The sequence below is a fragment of the Zonotrichia albicollis genome, chromosome 13 (assembly GCF_047830755.1).
Source record: "Zonotrichia albicollis isolate bZonAlb1 chromosome 13, bZonAlb1.hap1, whole genome shotgun sequence".
NCBI classification, from domain to species: domain Eukaryota; kingdom Metazoa; phylum Chordata; class Aves; order Passeriformes; family Passerellidae; genus Zonotrichia; species Zonotrichia albicollis.
This window is the reverse complement of record NC_133831.1, coordinates 20,654,068-20,678,610: the sequence shown is the minus strand read 5'-3', so window position 1 is coordinate 20,678,610 and position 24,543 is coordinate 20,654,068. Positions and strand designations below refer to the sequence as shown.

Here is a 24,543-nt window from a genome sequence, read left to right as displayed (position 1 = left end):
GGTGTGACATTAATACCATGGTAAGTCACTGTTACATTTGAAAGGGACACGATGACAGCAGCATTTTTAAATTATTCATTTTGTTTTTAAGGCATGACTGTGAAACTACACACTGCTTTTACCTTGTACCTTGGCAGTGTCACCAAGTCCTTCACTGGCTTCCAGGCGATGACCAAAGGCCCATCCCTTCCACAGGCACCAACAAAGGCTGTGCATTGTGGTCACTGAGGGTGGACAGAGCCACTCCCCAGCCCTGGGGCAGCCGCTGCTGCTCACCCTCCCCCAGGCAGGTGAGTACGCTCTTGGGATGGGCAGGGTTGAATTAAACTCACACAATCTCAGAAAGAGCTTTCATTGATCGCTCCAGGAACATCCCCACATCCTTCTCTGGGTGCTTTGTACTGCAATGTGTGCACCTGAAATATATCAGATGTTGTATTGATATTTCAAACCATTGCTAAAAGAACACTGGATGAAATTAAATATGAAAAACATGCACGAGTGAATTTGTTGCAGATACAAGGATTGAATGTAACCTTTCTCACCTGGAAAAACTCTTCAGTACATCTCACTAAGACTTTTTATTAAAATATTTCTTTCAGTAATTAGATTTGGTTCTACTGTAAAATGAAAGTTTCTGCCTATCACATTACTCTAGACTAACAGAGAAATTTAGAGAAGAATTTGGATTGCTTGTGGTGAGAATATTTTTCTTTCTGTAGACATTGTCCTGAAATATGTAGATGCCAGTGGCTTTTTTTTCCCCCTCATAATAGTTCCAGCAGTTTAAATTCAACAAATGTATGAATGTGGAGAGAGCTGGAGGAGAAAACCAGAAACATACCACAGAGTTTGTATCAACAGATGATACAAATTATATATATGTAAATGTAATGATATATATCTATGTGTGTATGTACATATATAACCATATACAGCACCATCTCTAACTCAGTTTTCCTGTCTTGCTTTAATATAACATTCCTGGAAGAAAGGAATGCATTAATTTCTTAGTTTCAGTTAAAACTTTTATTCTTTAATGCTAATCTAGAAGTGACACTGTTCCAGTCATTGTTCTCCTAAAGAAGTGAGTTTTCATATTACTGGACAGTTCCTTTTCTGTTTTCGGTGCTGCAATCAGTTTGTTTTTCAACGTGGTCTTTATCCCACAATAACTGTGTACTAGTGTGTGAGGATACTGTAACACTGCACTCAATAGCAACAGGATATTCCCTCTGCCAAAAAGTAATTCTATATTGCCCATTACACACAGGTTATTTTGGAAGGCTATGGAATACTTTCTTTAAAGCAGCAGAAACCTTTTTGCTGTAATATAGTTCAACAGTATTGATGGTTGTGTCTGCTCTCTAAACAACTCAAATATCTGGTTTTCTGGTAGAATATTATTTGAAATATTGTATGTGATTTGAGGTGGTAAAATCCTTCAGGTAAGGTAAGAGACCTCAGCAACCCACAGGAGCATCAAAGAGGCACATGTAAATCTTTGAAAAGTTAAATAATTATATTTTATTCCCAGTTTCACAAAGTAATGTATTTCCTGATTTGGGCCAGAAAGAATTTTCACAAACCAAAAACTTGCAGTTGTGATTTTTTTTCCCTCCTTGCAACAATCTATACTTGTATTTTGAAATAATGATTTGTATTTTAAAGGAAGGACTATAGTTTTTAAATAATCCTTTGATCTGCAGTTCTCTAGATGTGGCAACTGGGACAATGAGAAGGTAAGTGATCATCTGGCAGCAAGCACTAAACTCCAGCTCCCCAATTGTTTGGCTTCTCTGATGTGTTGGCTGAAATTCCCTCCTTTACTGCAGGAAACATAGTCAGTGACTAATAAGTGTTTATTGATCTCTGCTTGAGATACTTGCTAAGAGATGTAGATATCAATGAATATTTGATCTGACTTAGTGTTAGGAACAAAAGTGTTTTCTTTATTGCCTCACTTATACAGGATATTCATGCATGTGTGATCACTTCTAAATACCATCTGACTCTACCACCTGATGAGGACACTTCAGTGGGATAAATTCTAATGAATTAATATGCTATTAATTGTACTTTTTCTTAGCCAGAAGTTAGTAGTGTAGCTGTTGCTTTGAAAGGTTAGTCAAAATATTATTGATTCTCAGCAGCTGTACTTGATAAGTAGAATATAAGTCTCATTCAGAACTCATTGCAGTCAATTAAAGGGACTTTCTATTGATTTCAGGAGGCTTTAGAATCTTTTCTAAACCAGACCTGCTTGGTGCTCTTTCTTTTCTCCTTCTGTATTCCAGCCTTTTTGGTTTTGTGCCCTTCCATCCTCCACATGTGCTCTGGGGGAAGGGGCCGAGACAGTGTTAACAGGTGGCAGCAGAGATGTCCTGTTCCTTCCTTTCCTCTTGTTCCTCCCAGTTCTTACAGAACCCAAAAGACAGTGTAGGAGACTGGAGGAATAGCGGGTCATAGGATGAACATTTACCTTTCGCTTTCTTTCTTCCACCTTTTTCTCTTTTTAAAGCTGAATGAACCAAAAATTTCTGGTAAGTACTTTGTTGAGTCTGGATAGGTTAAAGTTTGCCGAGTTAACAGCTTGCAAAGTGCCTTACTTCATCTGGATGTTTTAAAATTTGCCAAATTTAAAATTTATTCTACTTAAGAGTTCTAAAGTTTGTGGGTAAAAGTTGTTGTTGAACCTCCAGAGAATTTGGGTGTTTTTTCCCTGCACTGCCCAGGGTACATCCATCTACTCTCCCCAAAGTCTGTGGAGAAGGCAGAGGTGGACCCTGCACTGTGCAAGTGAAATTCAGCTCTTTGTAATGTTGGTTCTGCATTGTAAACTGGAGCAGAGAGCTTCAGTCCAGCCTTGGCTCATTCCATCCCATCTCCCTCACTTCTTTCCTGCCCTTCCATCCCTTCTCCCTCACTTTCCTGTCCCTCCAAGGCTCTGCCAGTGGGAGGGAACTGTGTGGTCTGAGACAGGGGCTTTGCTGAGGTGAGTGCTTGTGCAGCCTCAGATAATATTTCCATGTTACTGAACTGACACAGGGTTTGCAAAGGCTCTAAGGATGCAAAGTTTGGCCTGGCATGGGAAAAAAAAAAACCAAAAAAAAAAAGGGTTGCAAGGCTTGTGTGGGAATCAGCCAGGCTTGGAACATTCATATTTACCTGTGCAAGCTGAAAGGTTTCTGGGCAGCAGTGAGAATTTGTGCAGGCACACTTTCAAGTCTGTATATGACTGATTCACTCAATACAATTTCTGTTCTTACATCAGAAAAGCAGTTTGAGTGTTCTTAATGGCTTTTAAAATTGAATTGTGATGATGAGTCAGAAGAAAGTATAGCTGAAGATGGAACAGAGTCACCATTTGTGTGGTGCTTCCTGAATCATAACTGTTGGCATCAGTAGGCATACATTCAAACCTTTATGAAACAAGGCCTTTTGAAAAGTTTCTTTGAAATTCAGGCTACCCAGGACCAGGGAAATTACTGGAGTACTCCACTTACTGTAGATAGATACTTGCTTTTATTAAACCAGCAGGGAAAAAAAGAAAACTTACTCAAAATTGCAAATACTTCATACTCCATCTACTCTGAAAGAAAAAAAGAGACAAAAGTAGACTTTCAAAGCCATAATTTTACTGAAGGACCTTTAAGAGAATGGCTTGAGAGAAGAATTTGTTGGACTCCTTTCAAGCATCATGTACAGAAGGTTATAAATACTTCGGCTCACTTTTCATCTTTAAGGTACTCCTGAGATAAATGCACTGTAATAAAAAAAACACATAATGACGTTATGTATATGCACTAAAAGTATAGCAGAGATTACTCAAGTTTACTTATTTAATGCACTACATTGAAGAGGTGTTGAGAAAGAAAAACACACGCTTGCCTAATTCTTTAGTTTCTTTTTTAGTACAATTCTCTCTGGTATAGTATCACATAAATCATAATATTTTATTTAAAAAGAAAAATAAATTAGCATATATATGCCAGTTTCTCTTCTGCTTTTCTTTAGATTACTAATTCATTTCACTGCAGTCATACTAGTTCTGCAAAAGACTTTGGGCGTTAGGTAGGAGTGACAAAAGTAGCTTGTACCCAGGAATTGTAATTCTTTTATTGTTGAAAATATTGAAGTTTTGCTTAATTTTCATTATAGTATAAACAGAGAGTATTTCAAAACTTTTCACCAAATATTACTTTGGGGATGTTTTGCCTCGTTTGAGGGTTTTTTTTAATTACTTTTTTTTTTTTTAATGCTGACTGAGTCTGTTCCAATTTACGTTAACTTTCCGAGTCAGTGATGTCAAAACAGAGTATTTTGAGGTATTACTGTTGTGTGTATTACTTTCAGAAGGAACTGTGTTGCAAACAGCAGAATACTTAAAATCATCGCTATTTCCATCACCACTATTTGCACATGCGCTGACCCCAAGTCTCCCAACCAGTGCTGTGCCTCCCACCTGCAGCCAGCCTGCAGCAGAGGCTGCTGCTCCAGCAGGGGACAGGAGAGCTGGGCTGGGCTGGGCTGGGCTGTGCTGCCAGGCAGTGCCAGGGCCATGGATCACAGCTCTGCAGCCCTGCAGTGTCTCCTTGCAGTGTGGCAGCAGGACCAAAGCCAGATCGGGAATCACTTGCTGTTCATTCCTCACTCGTGTAATCTTCCTCTGAGTTCAGTGGAAATGTGCTTTCAGGTGTCATGAGAAGTGCAGGGACCCAGAGCTAGGCAGTGGGAAATAGCTGTGTTCACAGAGCAGAGCAGTCCAGAACTTGAGGGCAACGATCTGTTCCTACACCTAAGAGTCTGTTTAATATAACATGCACTTTGGTAGAATTCTACTTTTACTTTTAGCCTCAGTTTGCTGTGCCTGTACACAACCACTTTTCCATCACTGTGTTGGAGGAATGCTCTGATGTGATGCTGCAGTCTGAAACAGTTTCATTGTCTTTTTCTGAACAGTTTGTTTCTCTCAGGAGCATAAGTAATTTTTTGCCACTGATATGGGGTGTGCCTGTGTGAATATTCTGTGCTGTACGTGCCTTAACCATTCCTCTCCTGGCAACAGAGTACATTTTGCAGTCTTTTGCCTTCGGTTAAGAACAGTTGCCATAATGAATATGAAATTGGATTAGGTATGTGACAGTGTATGCCTGTTATCTTTGCTATCGAGGCATTTACCCGTTCATACACAGTTTTCTAGAAAGTTAAACTCTGAATGCTCTATGGAAATACAAATATGTATCTGTGCTATGTTTAATTCTGCTCTTAGTGCAAAATACCGTGCTAGAGATATTTGCTTCAAAGTGTGATACTTCAGAACCAATATCCTGAATAAGGGTGATCTGGCATGTCCTGTGCAACCAGGAGCTACTTGTGCCACCAGAAATATTGAACATAAGATTTCTAGGAATGGAAGTGGGAAGATGTTCCTTTCTACATGATGTAGCTGTTGACTGTTTTACAGTTTGCTCCTGATGTTTTTAGACAGTGAAGAATCATGCCTGGAGATGAAGTGTGGGGCACTCAGCTCCTGAGGCAGGCATCAGAAGGGGGACTGAGCATGGGCCCAAGGATGTCTGTCCTTCAGAGGTCTTGCTGCTGTTGTACAGTTAAGCCTTGTATACTTATGTTACCATTGCTATTTTGCAGCTCAGTGGAGGAAGCTCCATCTGGGACATACTTTCAGTGGCATGAGAACTGCCCAGGAATCCGCCCTAGACCCAAAAGGCAATCCTCTCCCTGTCACTGGAGCCTTGACTCTTCCTTGCACCTTGTCTGCAGGGCTCAAGTTGTAAGGTTAGCTGGCCTTGTGCTGCTTTAGTGTTTTCTCCAAAAGTTCTGTAGCAGACTTTCAGGTCAGCAAAGCTCTGTGCAAGGGAGCAGACACGGCTGGGCTGTGCCTACGACTGACAAAACAAATTTGGTTATTAGCGGGTAGCTTTGACTCATCACCCGGAGACTTTGCGAGTGTGAGGAGGTTTCTGTAAGCGAGGCAGGTTTAAAGTCTTGCTCCTGACAGCACGTTAGAAAAACCTCGTTTCTTCTGCTACCAACCTGACGCAGCAAGGCAGCGGTGTGAATCGATAAAAGTGCATTATCCCCCCCTCCCCAAAAAAAGGGCGGAAAACTGGTGGAAGCGGCGAAAGTTACTCACCTGGACCCTTCCGGGAGCGAGGACAGCCATGGGCAGGGCGCGGGCGGGGGAGCGGCGGCGGGCGGGGCGGGGAGGGGCGCGGGCCGGGAGCGCTGCCAGCGCGGCGCCGCTCGCTCGGCACTTGGCCCCGCAGCGCCCGCCCAGCGCAGCCCTGTTGCACCGAGCCCGGGTAGGCGCCCCCTGCCCGGCAGCGCGGGGTGGCCGCGGCCCCGCCGTGCCCCGCTCCGCCGGCGCTGACGGTGCCCCCGCCTTTGTCGGGCGGCCGCTCCGTCCGTCAGTCCGTCCGCGCCGGGCGCGTGGCTCCTTTGTGTACGGCAGCTGCTCCTGAATGCGGAGGCAAAGCCTGTGGCTTGGCACTGAGCTTTTAAAAAACAACAGCCCTCCCTCCCTCCTTCCCTCTCCCCTGCCCTCCCTCCTTCCCTCCCCTCCCCTCCTCCCGCCGAGGTGGACGGGCATCCAGCCACCTGGGGTCCGCTGCCCACCTCTCCTCTCATCCTGCTCTCTTCTCCTCCTTGTTTACCTGCACTTTTCCACCGCCTCTTCCCCCGCAGTCCCCGCTGCCCCCCGGTCCCCGCTCTCGGGCAGGCTCGGCAGCCCCGCAGCTCTGCTCCCTCGGCGGTTCGCCCGTGCCCCTGCCCCGGGGAAGGCGCTTGAAGGTGGATCTATTAAACATCCCGGCGGTCTCTCCAAGTGGACCAAATCTCCAGCATGGATGTAAGATTTTACCCGGCTGCGGCGGGCAGCGCTCTCCCCGGAGACCCCTCCAACCTGGACTTTGCCCAGTGTTTGGGTTACTACAACTACAACAAGGTGATTATTCCCGCGGGTGTTATTCCTCGTGCTGCTGCCCGGAGCTCCGTCGGGGCGGGAGGCTCGGGGCTGGGGGATGCGCGGAGCCCGGGGCGGTGCGCCCGCCGCTCTCCGCGGGCCCGGGGGATGCGCAGCCCCGCAAAGTTGCGGTCGGCGGGGCCGGGCGCGGGGCTCGCCCCGGGGAGCCTGCCCTCGGGCCGGTGCTCGGTGTTCAGTGGGTGCGAGCGGCAGACAGCCGGGAGGAGCTCGGGGAGGCGATGCTGCTCCCCGTGGCCGGCGAACAAAGGCGCGTCCCGGGCGCGCAGCGTTCGCGCTGGGCTCGGCACTTGCCGAACTTTCCCCGGGCGGCTCCCGGCGGGTCGGGCAGAGCGCGGTGGGCTCGGACGGCCCTGGGAGGAGAGCACGGAGCTTCCCTGTGCTCTGTTCTCTCGGCTCAGCACGGCTCTGTTACGGCCGGTTCCTTACTAGAGGATTATCCAAACGGGAGGATTATCCAAAAGTGCATCAGCTGCTGGTACAGGAGGGTAACTAGCGCTCCGCTTTGGCGAGGGCTGTCACAGAAGTTGCAGTACCACTTCTGTCTATTCACACCTCTGCGGCATGTGCAGTGTTTGGAGTAAACCTTAGAAGCAATAGTCATCTCCCAGTGTCTTACCTTCATTTACAGAAACGTGTTTTAATAATACGGGGATGATTTACCACAAATTACCTAAAGTTGAGAATGACACTGTGACTCACGCTATTTTGAAAAAGCCTTAGCTGTTTGCACTGTGATGTGTCAATAGCACATTGAGCTATTAGCACTGGGCCCTCACACATGCACATAAAGATCCCTTTCACGCTGTGTTTTTCCTGGTGCTATGTTTGTCCAACCTCTGGGGCCTTTTGTGAGGCGCTGTATGAGATGCTGGGGAAAAGAAGGGTGCTGCATGAAGCCTGAACTTGCGTTAAATCCTGTTTTTTTTTTTTTTTTTTTTTTTTCAAAACGAAGAGGTAAACTTTGCTGAAATTCAGAGAGAGCAGTAACGTGGCGTTCAAATAGACTCAGGAGCTGGAGAAAACTTTCTCCCGGAGCAATCTCGCCTGGCTGGATGCCGTGGGTGTCGCTCTGCGGGCTGGTGTCCACCGGGGCCGCTGCTGCTGGCCTTGGGCAGGCGGGGCACGGTGTCGGGCCCGTGTCCAGCTGTCCGGCCCGTGTCCAGCTGTCTGTCTGTCTGTCCGGCCGCGGGGCCCGCGCATGCGCCCGCGCTGTGCGCTTTGTTAGCGCGGAGCGGAGCGCGCAGGGCGTGAGGTGGGGATGGAATAAATGTCAGCCCCAGCTCTGAGCGCTGCTGAGGGCTCCGGGAGCTCCGAAATGCCTCGTAAATGTCCGCTTCTGGCTGATAAGCCGGCTAATTTTGGAAACTTGCAGCGCTTGCTGGCAGCCGGCGTGTTTACTGTAAATTTCACTTGTTCTGTGACTTTGCTGTGTTGTGCAAGGCGTGCGCTCAGTTCTAGCTCAGGTGCAGGTTACTCTGTAGGCTCTTTCTACATTTCTTTGTATGTCCAAAATTTTTAATATCTTGTGAATACCGGTAGTTTCTCATGTCCATTAGCTTGCTGCTAGTGCACAGTTACATATAACCTTTTAACTGTATTTCCCATCGTTGTACAAAGAGAACAGGGTGTGCATTCAGAAAAAGTCAAAAGTAACTAACTTTTGGCCTATTCAGAAACACATTTCAGTTGCTGTACTCCTGAACATAATTTTGGCAAGTACCTCGTAGGCCAGGCTTCCAGTCTGCAGCAGAAAATATTTTAATTAACAGAGTACAGCTCATGATGCTTGTGCCTTATAATAGATATCTTTGTATGCAGCAGGCCTGATCTGGAGCGGGCTGACACACGCAGAATTGTGTTGCTGTTGCTGTGAGCTCTTCATTGGCTCAGCTGGCAAAACAGCAACGTAGTGTACAGGTGTTTCAAGGACAGAAGAAGAATTTGTGAATGAGTTCCTAGAAAGGATGGGCCTAACTGTGTTAATCTAATCTCATTTTCTGCATTGTTTATAATCTGCAGTTATAGGAGTCATTGTAAATTTGTGGAGTTTTAAATTATTCTGATAAAGAGAGTACATCTGTTTTGATATCTTGCCTCCCTGCTTTGCTTTCCTTGTTTTCTGTCCTTTTCCCTGTGTTTCTAAGGAAAAGAAATGATTGTTCTGTTAGATACTGCGATGACCAGAAGGCACTGAAAAAAAGGGCTGAAATATTTACTCTGTTGAAGTAAATGTGAGAACTGTTATTGATTTCACTAGGGACAGTATTTCACCTCAAGTCTTTCTGAAACTCATTTGAGTGTCCTGCCCACTCATCCATGCCTGCTTCATTGTTAGGAGCTGAATTCGTATTCTCCTTGTGACAGTGACATTGCCTGTGACAACTGCTGGGAAGCAGCGTGATGGCAAGAGTAAACAGACTAGGTGGTTGTATGTATGTGCAAAAGCAGAATTATTTATGTGAAAATATTCTCAAGATCATTAAGACACAGAGTTGATGGCATATGGCCTGCCTGTGGAAAATTGTACCTTGCATCATAGTGTCTAAAAATACCAAATTTAAAACCTTTTAGTGCAAATACGCTGCACCCTGTGAGACAATGCTGCCTTCCACCTGCCTGCTTTAAACAGAATTTCCCAGGCCTGCAGGGTTTTTGTCCTTCAGTGGATGCAGCACTGGCAGGAATGTGGCAGGCTGACCCATGAACCCCCAGACAGCACTTGGGGTCTCAGGGTGCCCTGTGAGGAGGGGTCAGGGATGGGAGGGGAGCTGAATCCTGAGCCCTGGGTTTGGAGCCAGGCGTGCTGAGGAGCTGTGCTGGCCTTGTGCAGATAGCCTTGGCTGGATTCCACCCCAGCTGCTTTCTAAGTGCAACGTTGTGCTTTGAAATTGGTGCTCAGGACTGGATAAGAAGACCTGAGGGTCAGGGACATCATCTTGGGGTGTTTTGGAGAAGAGTTAATGTTGAGTGCAAGACAGGTGTTTGAAATGGACTGGTGTACATCCACATCCCTGCCACCACTGGCAGTGCAGCAGTTTCTGGGAGATCCATTGGGACTCGTTTGGGGAGGTGGTGCAGCATGGCATGCACATGGAGAGGGCAGAAGAGGAAACGGGGGCACAGAAGTGCAGTGATGTGTCCAAGGTTACCCAGTCGGTCACTGACATAATCAGGGCCACAACCAAGGTATTCTGAGATTCAGTCCAGTGGTTTATGCTGAATCTCATTTGCTCTAATAGGATTACTTACATGTTTAAAGTAAAGCATGTGCTTAAGTGCTTTGCTGGATCAGGGCCATATTTGATAAGTTTTCAGCCCTGATGTGAGAGTGCATTACTTGACCCTGCATGTGTGTGCCTGGTTCAGGATAACAGCGATCCACTTCTGCTTCATGGAGTTGCACAAGTGAAACCATGGTTTGCCTGCTTCTAGAAGAATCCTGCTGCAGTATACTAAAAAAAAAATCACCAAAAAGGAGCTATAAAAATTACAGAAAGTTGAAAGAGACCAGCTGTTGTAAAACATTCTGCTTCTGTTTTGAGCCCTTTTATGGTTCTGCAGATGGAGAATGATTTTGGACATTCAGTACAGTTGAGTAGCTTTTCTAAACAAACTTTTTCACTTATTGAGTAAATTATATGTCTTGTACTAAAAATATTTAGGAAACTAGTATTCATCCTGGCATATACATGTGTTTTTGGTTTTTTTTTTTGTTGTTGTTTTTTTGTTGTTTTTTTTTTTAAAGGAGCTGTAATTCTTATAATGCCATTTGGAAAATGTGAAAACTCCAAAACCTAAATACATACAGCTCAGTGCTTGAGTTATCATATTAAATTCCAGAATCCTTACTTCATTATTTAGCTGCCTGCATTTTATAACGTTTATCTCTACTACACAGATTGTCCTTGAAGGATACAAATTTCAAACATACATACCTTAATTTAGGCACTACCATACATATGAGATTGTCAGAGCTTGATGTTTTTGGCTGAAATATTTTTCATTTTACAAAGGAAGCTCAGGAAGTTTATCTTGTTCTTCCAGAGGTAAAGCAAAGACAGCAGTAGTTTAGTAGCAGCTAAACTGGGGCTCTAAGTCATTCTTATTAGTGTGTTGTTAGGAAAAAGTGGATTACAGTTATGCAAATAATTTAAAACTACTCTTCTTGCAAATTTAGTGTGGCTCTATATGCCTAGGTTTTCCTCTCCTGCAGCAGATGGTGGGAGACAATGGGTGCGTGTATGTTGCTAAAATGGAAAGCTCCATGCTCACCCATCAGCTGCCCTGCAGATATGCCTGTTTACATCTGGGCTCTGCTCTGTGCTGAGCTCCTGTGTGTGTGTGTCCACAGCCTGACCATGGCAGAGGTGGCCCCAGCTGGTGGCACAGGGCCACAAAGCACCAGGCAGCTCCCAAAAATGAGAGGTGTGTAGCACAGACACAAATACAGGTCTTGTTGGAGACAGCTCAGGCAGGGGATTGGGAACTTTCTGTTTAGTGTCAACTCAGTAAATGATATTTTATCACCAGCATTTTCCACTGATCATCTGGCACACGTGGCAAGTGTGCTCAACTGCTTCTTTCCCAGAACAGCCCGCTCCTGCCTTGGATATCTCAAAACCTCAGGACTGTGTAGGCAACTACTGCTAGGGAGCAGAAAATTCCCAGAATATTTGTCTGTCCAGTCCAGCACTAAAATTGTTGTATATAGAATTCCTAGTCCCTGGAAGAGGAAGTGAAATGGTCATATGAGTATGTCCACCAGAATGAAAATTACAGTTTGTATCATCACCCCACCTTGCATTATGCTGCTTTGCAGGCAGAGTCACCCCTGAGGTTTTCTGCCATAGCTGAGAGCTGGCTGTGAAACAGGAAACCCCTGTGTGCCACAGCTGGGCAAGGACCTGGGGTGCTCAGAATGAACACCTGTAATGGGGACACTGACTGGATTGTGCAGTGTACAGTTCTTCTGTTGCTTACATAATTCAGCTCCTATACTCAATGTACCATTTGCTGGTTGAGAGTTAATTTTATAACAAATATACTTTGTGGAAGTCAATTTTTAGAAATATTTCTAGATGTTTTCATTACAGTTGGTTACAACCATATCAGTGAGATGCTTGCAAGAATACAGTAATCCATGAAGAGTTTGAATGTAATGCTTAGGAGATACTTAGAGTACTTAAGATATGTATGGAAATCATTAGTGGGTGGAGTTTTTAAAACAGTGATGTTTTGTAGCAATCACAACTCTGGGGTGTGTGTGCCATGGACATGGAGCTCCACTTTACACCTGGAGTGAGGAAACATTGACCAAATCCACTGGGGTGACAGGAACCTCATTCCCATTGACCAAATCCACTGGGATAACAAGAACCTTATTCCCATGGTACCACCCATAGTACACCACCTTGAACTTCACAGCCGGGTACCCAGTCCAGCCTAACCTTTAATGAATTATTGCAAATTTATAATAAAATCTAACATAGAAGCACAGGAAATAACAGCCTCTATTCTTTGGCAGATACTCAGGAGAGGCTCTCAGTTGTGTGATTCATTTGTTGCAGTTTTGTGCAGTGTCTGACAAAGCGAGGCCAGTCAAACTGTGACCTGTGGTTTGTGCTGCAGCTTTTATTAAATTTGCAGTTAATACATGCCTGTGTATTTGTTGAATGCTGATACTCCTTAAAAACCTAAGTAATGCTACTGAACGATGATGATCAAATTTAAGAGGAGAAGAATTTGTACAGCACTAATCCTACCTCTTTATCTGTAATCACTTTTCCACTGCTGTAAAATTGAGTACTGTTATACAGACCTAATGGCAGGGTTGAATTTTCAAATGCTTCACACTCTTATCTGATAGCTGTGTTCTGTACTGTTACCTGTCTGTGTGATGTATTTATAGAGTGCCAGTCACCACAGTATCTTTGTGATGATTGCTACCAAAATTGAGAACTCTGAGGTGAAAATCTAATCAGGACTTTAGATAACAATGTCACACAAGAGCCTTCTGGTCTTTGCCTCTGTGCTCTGTTCAGATGAAGACTTAGATGAGATCATGCTTGCTGCCACGTTATTCATTTTTTATTTTTGTAACAAGATTTCTATTTCACATCTTTTCCACTGATGTTAGCATGTGTCAAAACAGTCCAAATCCTGTTTTGAATGTATTCTCTCTGTGCCTGAAACAATGTATTCAAAATCACAGGCATTACAGGGCAGCTGAAATATTAAAACCAAAAGGGGAGAGACTGTCATTACACAGCTGCTTCTGCCATGGCTAACCTTGAATATCCAAACAGATGTTTTCATGAACTTCTTCATTCACTTCATGGTAATGGGCAGATTAACTGAAAATATTATTTTCATCACATTAAAAATAACTGAGTCTTATGAGCAGAGTGCTGGGAGGATGACTGACCCATGGTGCAGACTGAGTTGTGTTGGCAAAGGTGTGCTGCTGAAAATAGACAATGTTAGTTTATAATTGAAAACTGTTTTAAGCAAACAGTTCATCTAGTTTTCAGTTTGTTTGTATAGTTCATGTTCCAGCTCTTGGCATCAGTGTTTGCTGTTTATTCCTGCACAACCAGTTTGCCCAGCAGCCACATTTGGTTGAAAAGCTCCATATCAAGAGGGAAAGAAAAGCAATCCATTCTCAAAAAATGTAAGTTGAAAGTATCCCTTGTACCAAAGTGGTTTTTACATCCATAGAAGACCCATTCAATGTGGGCATCTTTCCCTTACTTCCATGTGCATTAGATCAGGCCTGACCTTGTATTTCATGGGATAAATTTTTATCCATTCAATGTTTTATTTTCACTGTTTTAAAGTAACAGCCCTTCTCACTGTCTGGGTCACAGAGCCACGTTATTGTTCCTGGCCAAAGACTTGTGAGAGCTGAGAATAACGTGGAAAACAGTGGGGTTGTGTCATAGGTTAAAAACAAAGGGTGTTTTGGGGTGAAATGGCAGGACTTGGACTGGTAACCTCTGAAATAAGGGATCAGAGGTTCTGCTGGCTGGGGTGAGAGCTGCAGAGGCAGCAGCACAGGGATCTCCTCCCTTCCCTGCTCTGCTTTACCACATATGTAAGTGATGGTTATGTTAAATCATTGCGTTAAAGCAGCAATTTCTCAGACAGATACATTTGCATTGAATTTTCCTTCTCTACAGTGAATATTCTGAAGAGTTCTGATCAACTGGAGAACCTAACAAAAGGTTGGAAATACATAAAATTACCAGCATGATAGGATTTGTGGAAAATGAAGTCTATGTGCAGATGGCTGAGATCACTTGAGGCGAGGTGTCTTCATCTCTCCCTTTGATTTCCCTAAGAAAATTTTTCAAGAGAAGCTCCGCTGTGTTTGGCATTCCAAGTGGTTATAGTTAGTATTGTAATTCTCTAAGCAGTTAATATGAGGGAAATTAGATGGGGAACTAAAATCTAAATAGTTTTAGACATCCAAGTAAATAAAGTAGGGTTTTTTTTGTTTGTTTTTGGGTGGAGCTTTGTTTTTTTGTTTTTGTTGTGGGGTTTTTGTGCATTTTTTGTAAGGAAACAACATGAGCTTTATGAATCATCCTTTCTATCCCAATGGGACAATGCCTGTATTCAAAGTCACTGAATTGTATAAAGGTTTGTAGGTTCAGGACATACTTAAACACCTCAGTATTGATTAACTGTCTAATTTTGATAAGAAAATGGTGTTAAAACCATGCAAAAATCAATTGCTGAATGTTGGAGTAGCTTATTTTCAGAGCAGATCATATTTATCCGCCATTCTTTTTATCCTCCTATCTTCATGGTTGTAAGGCTTACACAAATAGTTGAATTTGTGAATGGTTTGAGATACTGTATTTCAGTACTTGTTATTAATAAAATTTGTTATTAATAAAATGCTTTTTTAAACTGTACTTTTATCAGTAAACTGTTTACCTGATAGGGGATTAACAGTCCTCTATTTACATTCTTTAAATAAAGAAGAATTTATTAGGCAAGGAAAAATAATAATTTTGTTTGCTTTAAAAGGTTATGCTGTTACTTTTGTGGTTTCCTGAAAAGCACGTGGCTGAAATGATGACTATAATAGGTAGTGGCCATGTAAATATGGGGCTGTTGTGCTATTTATCTTTTGTAGCAAAACACTTGGTAGTTGTGGTTTCCTACCACAGCCCAACATGGTTCTTTCTCCTGTTGTTTTGCTTGATACAGTTTGAAATACTTTACATTTAAAAATGCCTATTCTATACATGTGGTAAAGCCCCAGAATTTTATGATGCATTCTCTGCTCTTTTTCCCAGCAGAACTTAGTAAAACAAGACTGATCTCAAAACTACACTGGACCATAGATGTAAATACACTGTGAGGTTCAAACACAAGAGCTTAGTATAGATTTGCACTACAAAGCAATAATGAGAGTAAATAATATGTTTATGCCTATGTGACTTTCTCTTGGTGGTTTTATGAGACTGCCCAATTGCTGTGTTGCAAATGATAAGATGAAGTCATTTGTATCAATTTATTTTGTCCTTCCAAATAATTTGCAATTTCAGGATATTGTTAAATAAAAGGATCTAACAGATGCTTCTGCTGTCCATTCCTCCTGACGTTTTTAAATCCTACTTAGAGCTATCTTTATGTTCCCGTGGTGGTGCAGCTGAGACCCAAGGAGAGCATGCAGAGTGGTAAATCAGATGTTGTGTCACACAGGGCAGCCAGGCTTCCTAAACAGTGGCTTGCATCACTGCTTCCACGATAGAGATCTACCTGGTGTTCATGACAGAGCAGAAGTGCCTTTGTTTCATTCTCATACGTCCATCTAAGCCCCTTTTAATGTAATAGCTCTGTGCTGGGGTCTTGGATGATGTTGTAAGGTGCATTGGGTATTGTGTGGCTTCTGTAATGGTTTCAAGGATGTGACAAGCCCTCAGTCTCAGTTCTCAGGGTTGTCTCACCTGGGTCTGCCCAGCACTCCGACTCAGCCATCCCTGTGTGTCGGTGGCTGCAGGGCAGTGGTTCAGTGCCCCCTGCTCTCCCTGGCCTGCTGATGGAAACAGTGGTTTGTTCTGAGGTTTTCCCTTCCTGGAATCAGCTTTGTGGGTGCCTTTGCCATTCCTTGGGTGGTTTTCTCATCTCCTGTGGCTCTGCCCTGGGCTGGCTGATGGCACATACCAAAAACCTGACATCCTTGGAGCCACCGCAGCTGGGACAGAACCTCGGTGTTTGTGCAGCTCAGACTGAATCAGGTGAAAGACAGGGCTAAATATGACTCAGAGTGATTAATCAGACATCATATGAAAGGAAAATGTGTTCATGAAATACCTACTCAAGCAGGCAAACAAACAGCACTTGAGTGTTGTGCATACACAGGTGTGTGGTGTGTCCAGTGTGCAGCTTAGAGATCAATCTTGCTCTTCCACCTGTAATTCTTCACAACTAACAGCTATAGAATGGTAGTGTGAGCTTCTGTGTTTATTTTGCTTCAATCTGCAGCTATAGCTTGCCCAGTTTAAGTAGAAAACTGTTTTTCTAAATTTAGTTGGCAAACAACTTGTGATAGGATAGCAGCCTTTTTCTGTCTTCTCTGCTAGAAAGTGTTTGAGAGTAGGGATGGTGAAGATTGGCTTTGACTTCTATCAGCACAAATATATTGCTGGTGATAACATATCATAAGAGTATGCTGCCTATCTCCTGTATTCTTGTCTCTAGTAAATAGCAATTTTTCAAGAGAGGTCTCAGAATTTGCCCTTCTGTTAATAGTCTGGTGGAGAGTTTACATACCAGAAAAGAATTCTGATTCTTCACTTGATAACATATTAAAGGGCTTGTTTATTTGGTTTTTGTTGTTGTGGGTTTTTTTATTTGTTTGTTTGTTTGTTTTTGAGGTTTGTGTTGGGTTTTGTGAAGAAAATTGGCAGCTATTGCTTGTAATACATGCAACTAATAAATGTGAAATTGAAAACGTGACTCTTGGACAGTCACACATTTTTAAAGCTCACACAATGTGCATTGGTTTGCTCCAGTTCTAACACTGTTCCACTGCTTGGGAAATGTGGGGAGGGCACTTTGCTTTACATTAGGGGCACTTTTACATTAGGATACAAAGATCTTCTTTGGAGATCATGGGGCTCCTTATGATGGCTTGTAACATTTGGATTGCTAACTACCCGAGTTCCATTATAGTGCACTCTGCATCATATTCCCTGTCATTTGTGTGTTTATGCAGAATTATTTCTAAATAGAAGCTTTTAAGGTTATTCCATCATGAGGCATAAGTGAGAGACAGTGATAAAAAGCTTGATTTATTATGACTAACTGCAGGTGAACACTGTTGTTATGCCTCATTCTGAGTGTTTCTGTGACTCAAAAAGGACTCCATTAAAATACCATGACGTCAATGGAGTATTTTAAATGCATATGAAAGGATAAAGTCTAGGAATCATAATAGTAAAAGTATCTATCCATATACTTTTAGACTAAATAAAGCATTTGTAGATCTTCTGAGTTTCATTTATTCTCTGTGTGGGTGAGATCTGATACAAAGGAAACATTTTCCTTTCTGCTCCCCCAGATGTAACCTTTTTTCTTTTAAAATAAATGTGAAAGTAGAAGGGACAATGTCCTTGGAGGAAAGTTATTCTGTACCTTCAGGCTCATGAAATCAGATTGATACTTTGCAGGTGCAATGAGTACAACCAATGCACCACCCATCTGACACAGAATTTTAACAGTGAGAAATCTTTGGCCTTCTTCTTTTTAATGATTTTTTTTTCCCTGATTCTTCTTATTTTGCTCATTCTTGGAGTTTTGCTTTATCTTCCACACTTCCCTGGTAGGAAGCAGTCTTTGCATTATCTGTTGCCAAAGGAAATGGCCATTTGTTGATTTAAAAGGATAGAAAAAGGGATGTGAAACACCTTGGGGACAAAGAGGGAGTAGTGCCTTGGGAACACTGCTAAATATTTACAATTGGAGGATCAAGTGTTTTCAGTCTCTCTGAGTTCTTAAACTTCTTTCTTTTGTTGGCAAGAAGCAGGAATAGAAAGGGGTAAAAATACCTGTTATTCTCATTAAAAGTTTTCCCTAGATTTTAAAGAACTGATCTTTGCTTCTTATTTGATCAAAAGAAAGAGGCCAAGTTCATCTTTGCTTCTTGGTTCGGTTTGTTTATGGCACCCAAACAAAGGAGCTTGTATCTGCAGCTTTTTTCCCCAAAACTCAAGTATCCAGGGGTCTTTGAATGCACAAGTAAGAAATAAGAAGGTTTTAGATGATGAATCTCAGTATGTATGCTAGAGCAAGGCCAGTTGCTTATTGATCCCAGCTACTGAAGTTTTCCCTGTGAAGCTGATTTATGTTTATCTTAAAAAAAATAATCAATCAGTGAGACAAACTGAACTTCATGTAAGAACTGATTTAAAACATATTCAGCTTTTTCTTTCTCATCCTTACTTTGTAAGAAAATCTTCAGTGGATTCAAAAGGAAAGGGTGCAATCCTGCTCTTCACATAGGAATGTACTCTCTTTAAACAAGAGTTGTATCTGCTTTTGAATTGAGCTTTATAAACTTCCTGGGAAAAATTCAGCTCACAGGGTGTATTTTTGAAATAGTAGTTTTTGGGCACTGGACCACTCTTCCTAAAAGGATAAAGGCAGTTCTTTGTACCTGCTGGCAAGACAAAGGAGTCAGTGCTGCTGCTGCTATGTGATGTGAGGTCAGTGTTGGTGTTGATTCTGGCTGGTGGGAAACACCTCTTCTGCTGGACCTCTCATCCTCACCAGAACCAACACATTTCACTGGTTTTGTCTGTACTTTTACTAAATAAATGAATGGTTATTATGTTTTCTCTGGCTTAGATACCCAACAAAAATGATGGAAAATGCTACACTCATCTGCAAAGGTGTAAATAATTTTCATGTCTGAATCATGAAAGAATTGACACACAAAATTGCAGGTCTGGCAAAAAGTTTAGTTGTTTTTGTTTTTTGGTTTTTTTTTTTTTCTTTTTTTTAATAAGTGCCTTATACTGGAGAATTTGTTTTTCTTACAAGAAGAAAATGTAAGAGACAGTATCTATGGCCTAACATTAATAATGGAAAATGCAGGGTGAGAAAGAAAGGAGTGTTGTTTCAAGCATGGCTGTGTAAACCCTGGCCATGAGCACAGAGTGAGAAGGAGAGGAAAGCCTTTCTCTCCAGAGGGCTGAGCTGCTGAGGCAGCCCTTGCATAGGGAAGGAGCACTAAGCACTTTTAAGGTTGATGCTCAGGGTTGATGCTAAATGTCATCTGGTTAGGTGAAACACAGGCCAGGGGGTTGGCTGTACTTTTCATCTTGTTTTATGATGTTCTTTTGGGTTTCATCTTTACATTCCTAAATATGTGATTCTGAATTTGTGTTATGCACTCTGTGAGTCTTAGAGGGAGTCTGTGAGACTGGACAAGGCCACCACAGATGTGATAGTTACATACACACTTAATAACAACTTTGGAGTATTGCATAACAGCTAGTAAAGAAAATTCATGTCCGAAGTCTAATTATATAAGGGAAAACAATTAGAAATGAGATTTATAGATGGTGGGTAGTTATCTTGTATCTCTTAATGAATGTACAGAGGCTATCCAGTTCTTCCTTCAGAAGTGGTGAGCTTTTCCTTGGTGGTGATGAGTAGAAAGGGAAAGGCCTTTAATCATCTGAGGTGGTGGAACGTTCCACATCTGGAGCCTTGACAATCTCTAGAAGTGTGGTATTAAATCATTAGATAGTTTGTCTGGATGTGGGTGTTTTGCAAGTGCACATCAGGTAATCATCTGCTTCCTCACCTCCATGCTCTGCTAACTGGTAGCTGCCTCAGGTTTTGAGAACGCAGCACTCTCAAGAAATATGCTTTGTGCTGGATCCTGTGGTGTTCATTTGAATTATATTTTTAGTTCAGTGCACAAAAAAAACTAACAGCATACTTATTTATCTACTCTTCTAGGGAAATTTCTACTGTCCTCTATTGCTGTCATTATTATAAACATCATATCTTTCTAATTGATGAAATAATTTTGTTCCCTGTATGTCCTTTTCCAGGCCTGTTACATGATAGAAAAATGGGGCAGTGTGTTTTTTCATTTTAAACAAAGATTATCTGTTGGTTTCTTGAAATGGTCCTCTGGTTGGAGTATATAAAATTGAAACTTCATCCAAGTAATTTTCTTTGAAAAATCACATGAAATAAGGGTAAAGCTGCAGAAGTTGTATGTCAACAAACAGTATCTTGAGAATTCTTCAGCTGGAGTGGAATCAGTTTAGTTATTGTTTCCAGCAGAGAGAGCCCAAGTGTGTGGCACAAAGACCTGGTAGATCTCAATCTCTTTGAAAGCCTCTCATTCATAGCCCTGGAGATGTGACACACTGATGTTTTTGGAAGGGATCATTTGGCTGAACTGGTTTTGTGTTTCAGACTCAAAAACCTGTAGATTAATCTCAGAAGTTCAGAAAAAATTAACAGTAGTAAATATCTGCTAGTTCTGAGGTTTTAAGAATTAGATGGCTCCTTCTGAACACTAGTAGCCTCATGTTTAGGTAGCTGATTATTTGCATTTGCAGCATGATTTTGTGGGAATTACTGAGCTCTGAAATACAGTGTGAAGATGTGCTGCTTGGTTATAAGGCAGTTTAATTGTAAAAATCTTATTGTCGAATTTCATTGCTGTTAATTCTTAGTATGTCCCAAGACAATTATATAAATTTTGTGCTATTAAAATGTGATTAAAAATCAGTGTAGATTTTTTTTCAATAAGATTCTAACTTTGTCTTTTTTGAAGAGTATGTTGAAATAGTTGAAAGGTAAACTTTAAAGCAGATGACTGTAGCTGATGTAAAAATTGAGGTTTTTCTTCAAAACCTCAATTGTCCAAAGTAATTATTCTTCCTACTTTGGCTGCTAAGTACTAACAGTGGGATTTTATTTGTTTATGCTTGTGCATCAGAATGGGTAATGAAGTGTTTTATCTAGTTGAAAGAAAGATTATTTTTCTTCTTAAGTGGACTTTAGAAAAGGGAATACCTGGGGCTTTTGTAGCCTCCCAGACCCCTGAAGCTTGATAACAAAGCATTTATCTTTGGCCTAATGCATCAAACACTGATTTTGGGGTACTGGTTTGAGAGATGCAGGCTGGGGTCTGGCTGGCAGGGAGGCACATCTCAGCAAGGACCAGTGGTGGACAGAAACAGCAAAACCTGCAGTGAGAGCCTGCACAGTGGCCAGTGCCTGGCACACTTGGCCTGTGTGAGCAGGGGCTCAGGGACCAGGGCTGGACTAGCCTGGGGAAGGAGAGACTTCAGGGACTTGGCAGCATCCCCTGTACCTGTGAGGAGATGGGGCAGGCTCTGCACAAGGGTTCGTGGTTGGAGGTAGAGTGGTAACAGGCACAAGCTGAAATGAGAGTTACAGACTGGATGAAAAGAGGAAAAAAATCACTTTGAGGATAACAGAGTATTGGAAGAGGTTGCCCAAGATCTTTGATGGTTCTTAAGACCAGAATGAGGAAAAGCCCCAAGCAAGAAGTTCCTCAGTTTGGTGTGGCTGTGCTTTGAGCAGAGCTCAGATTAGAGATCTCCTGATGTTCCTTCCTAGGGCTGCCCAAGGTGAATAGGCAGCAAAGGTCAATTTGATGCTCCTTGCTCTGTTGTAGGAAAACAGGTCTGGAAGGGTGGCACTGCCTCAGCCTCTGCTTGGCAGGGCCCTGCAGTGGGAGAATGAAGGATCCATCAGGATAACCATCCCTGCTCTGCTGGGATAACCATCCAGGATAACCATCTCTGCTCTGCTGGGATAACCATCCAGGATAACCATCCCTGCTCTGCTGGGATAACCATCCAGGATAACCATCTCTGCTCTGCTGGGATGATAACCATCCAGGATAACCATCCCTGCTCTGCTGGGATGATAACCATCCCTGCTCTGCTGGGATAAACAGCCAGGATAACCATCCCTGCTCTGCTGGGATGATAACCATCCAGGATAACCATCCCTGCTCTGCTGGGAGGAGTTGGCTCTCCAGGGGCAGTGAGCTGGTCACTGTGACCTGTCAGACCATGGTGATTTGATGCAGCTGCCTGGATCCCCCTGCCTTTGTAGATGCATATTAACTCATCCTAAAACAAGCAATTTTTGCTTAGCTCCATGTAACCTTGCTGTAAGGGATTTCTAAAATGGAGCCCATCAGTTTGGTTTGGCAGTGGTTACAGTGTAGGAAAAAAGTGTGTAAAGACTTTATTTGAAACTCCAATCTGGAATAGGTGTCGCTGGTACCCGTTAGCTTTTCATATATGTGACTTGGCTGTTGCTTCTATAATAAAGTTTTAGAGTTTCTTCTTTCCTTCTTCAGAATTCCATCCACATGATAATTCAGTTTTTATTCTCTATAGTACTCTTTAGAGAAATTCATCTAAAGGAAGGTTGTTCAAACATCAGAATTTCCTAGAAACCCTGTTGCTTTTGATACACAGAAAAACAAATCACAGTAGCAGCTTAAATTTGGAGATTTAAAGTAGTTTTCCTAGAAAATAAAACTTTATTGTGCACAGCATTCTTGGAAGAAGGTTTTTGGAGGAAGCTTTTAACTTTAGTAGATGTTAATTACTGTATTCTACATTTCTTCTTTCTCTGTAGCTGGTGCCAGGTGCTGGTTGCATGAACTGACGAAAGTGCCCATGTGTGAGAGGAATAGGGAATGTGCTGAACTTTAAAATCATGCATTGGATAATTTGATGTTTTTCAAAGTCCTAGTTCCAACCTAAATCTCTGGTATGTAATGGTACCAAAAATGTTCATTGTAGGATGTTTTGGATTTTACATTTAAGGCACTAGAAAAGGATCTGACTTTCAGAGGTTGGATGTTGTGGTTGTGGCAATGAAGTCCTTTAAAATGTCACATGCCCAAACCCCTCCCCCAGACGCCACCTGTATTGTAGTAAATTAAACCTTGACTAGTTGGTGCAGTCTGAAATCATCATGGTAGTAATTCACATCATTACTACAAGAGAGTGGCCTAATGAAATTGCTTTGTTGGGCAGGAAAGGACAGAACCTAAACACTGAAATGGAAAACAACTCATGCTAGTCTTCCAAAACTCAAGATTTCACTGTCATTAAGACCTGCTCCAAACATTGAAAGGAGTAGTAGGTTGAAGAGAAAGTATCACCACCTTTATATCTTAGAAGAATTTCAAAGAAACTTTTTTATTCTTATGAAAATATTTTATGATATTAATATCACATTATAATATAATATCCCATCAATTTATTAATCAGAAGTAATTAGCTTTTGCAGTTTTAGAGACATTAGTCACAGAAATCACAAACCCTAGAGAACATGGAGCAGGACTTCTTACGTATGGCAAAAACATGGTGCTGCCTGTGTGGAAATGATGCTTTCCCTGTGTTCTTTTGTATTAGTTAACAGAAAACCTCCTTGAAAGAAAAAGGATACTCATCAAAGAATGTTTTATGAAACAGAAAAGGAGAACTCATAAACCCTGTTGGATTCCAAGAGTTATTACATTTTACATCATATGCAGTTTATTTTTCCAGATGCCACAGTTAAAAATAATGTATTTTTAATATTACTTGAAGGAGTCTACAGATTCATAATAGCACGTGACATGTTAATATCCTCTGTGACATCCTACTGGTCATATCCAACTGTGATAAACAGTTGTGTGTGCTATAAAAGTGACATCTATTATAAAAACAAGGATAATGCAAAAGGATACAAACAATCTCTTAAATTTGTAAAGACCGTTGCAAATCTTGAATGTTAATTTGAAGAAAAAAGTAAATGCTAATGCTAAGTTTATGCCTTTGGTTAATAGTCCTTTATTCTTTCAGAAAAAAAAAAAATCAAGCAGCTATACTTTAAATGAATTTAATGAACTGCAAAGACTGACATTTTCACTATAAAAGTCACACTTCATTTAATGAAGTAGTTAAATATTGATGCTATATTAAAATACAGGCTGAATAAAAACGACAATATGGTTTTTAAAGTAAGAATTTGAGCTGTTTTTTCTTGTTATATTGAAAATTTCATGAACTGAGAAAAGGGAAATACAACAGAATATTTCCATAATAAACACAAGGCCCTTTGTTGAAATAACATTAAAGTTGAAAGACCCAAACCTATAAAAGAAAGGAAATAAAGTCACCATACTCTTAACTTGATGTCTTTGTACTTAAACACTGAATGTTTAAATGAGTGGAACCAACAGGATTTTCTAAAATTTTCAAAAATTCTTGGAAACAAAGACCTGGGCTACAGTTGGTACATAGAAGGCCTAGACATGTGTTTACCCAGGATCAAGAGTTGAATTGAGACCAAACAGGATCACAGTATGAAGTAATCGTGCCTTCAGTGCTGTGATTTTGGTGACAGTATTCTGGCCAAGCTACATTTCCTGTGCTGTGGCTTCCACACATTTCAGTTGGGATAGTTTGAATTTTCAACTGAATTTTTACGCCTGCACTTTCACCATAACTTTGACT

At 41.9% G+C, this 24,543-nt stretch overlaps 2 protein-coding genes across 7 annotated transcripts in view; one reads left to right on the top strand and one right to left on the bottom strand.

The window, feature by feature from the left end:
* TOX3 (TOX high mobility group box family member 3) overlaps positions 1-24,543 on the top strand; it is a 91,971-nt gene that overhangs the window by 6,581 nt on the left and 60,847 nt on the right. For 4 of the 6 annotated variants that reach the window (XM_014268359.3, XM_026794659.2, XM_014268358.3 and 1 more), the window contains exon 1: positions 6,726-6,967. In XM_014268359.3, the coding sequence (XP_014123834.1) occupies positions 6,866-6,967 (102 nt within the window). In that variant the 5' untranslated portion in view covers positions 6,726-6,865. Of the gene's footprint in view, positions 1-137; positions 291-6,725; positions 6,968-24,543 lie in introns of those variants that run through there. The other 2 variants (XM_074551211.1, XM_074551210.1) reach the window with 1 other exon arrangement.
* LOC102060448 (uncharacterized) lies at positions 3,102-6,770 on the bottom strand. The gene is made up of 2 exons (XM_074551212.1): positions 6,158-6,770; positions 3,102-3,766 (listed from the first exon to the last, which is right to left on the bottom strand). The coding sequence occupies exons 1-2, from the start codon at positions 6,649-6,651 to the stop codon at positions 3,742-3,744; spliced, it is 519 nt and encodes a 172-aa protein (XP_074407313.1). The 5' UTR covers positions 6,652-6,770; the 3' UTR covers positions 3,102-3,741.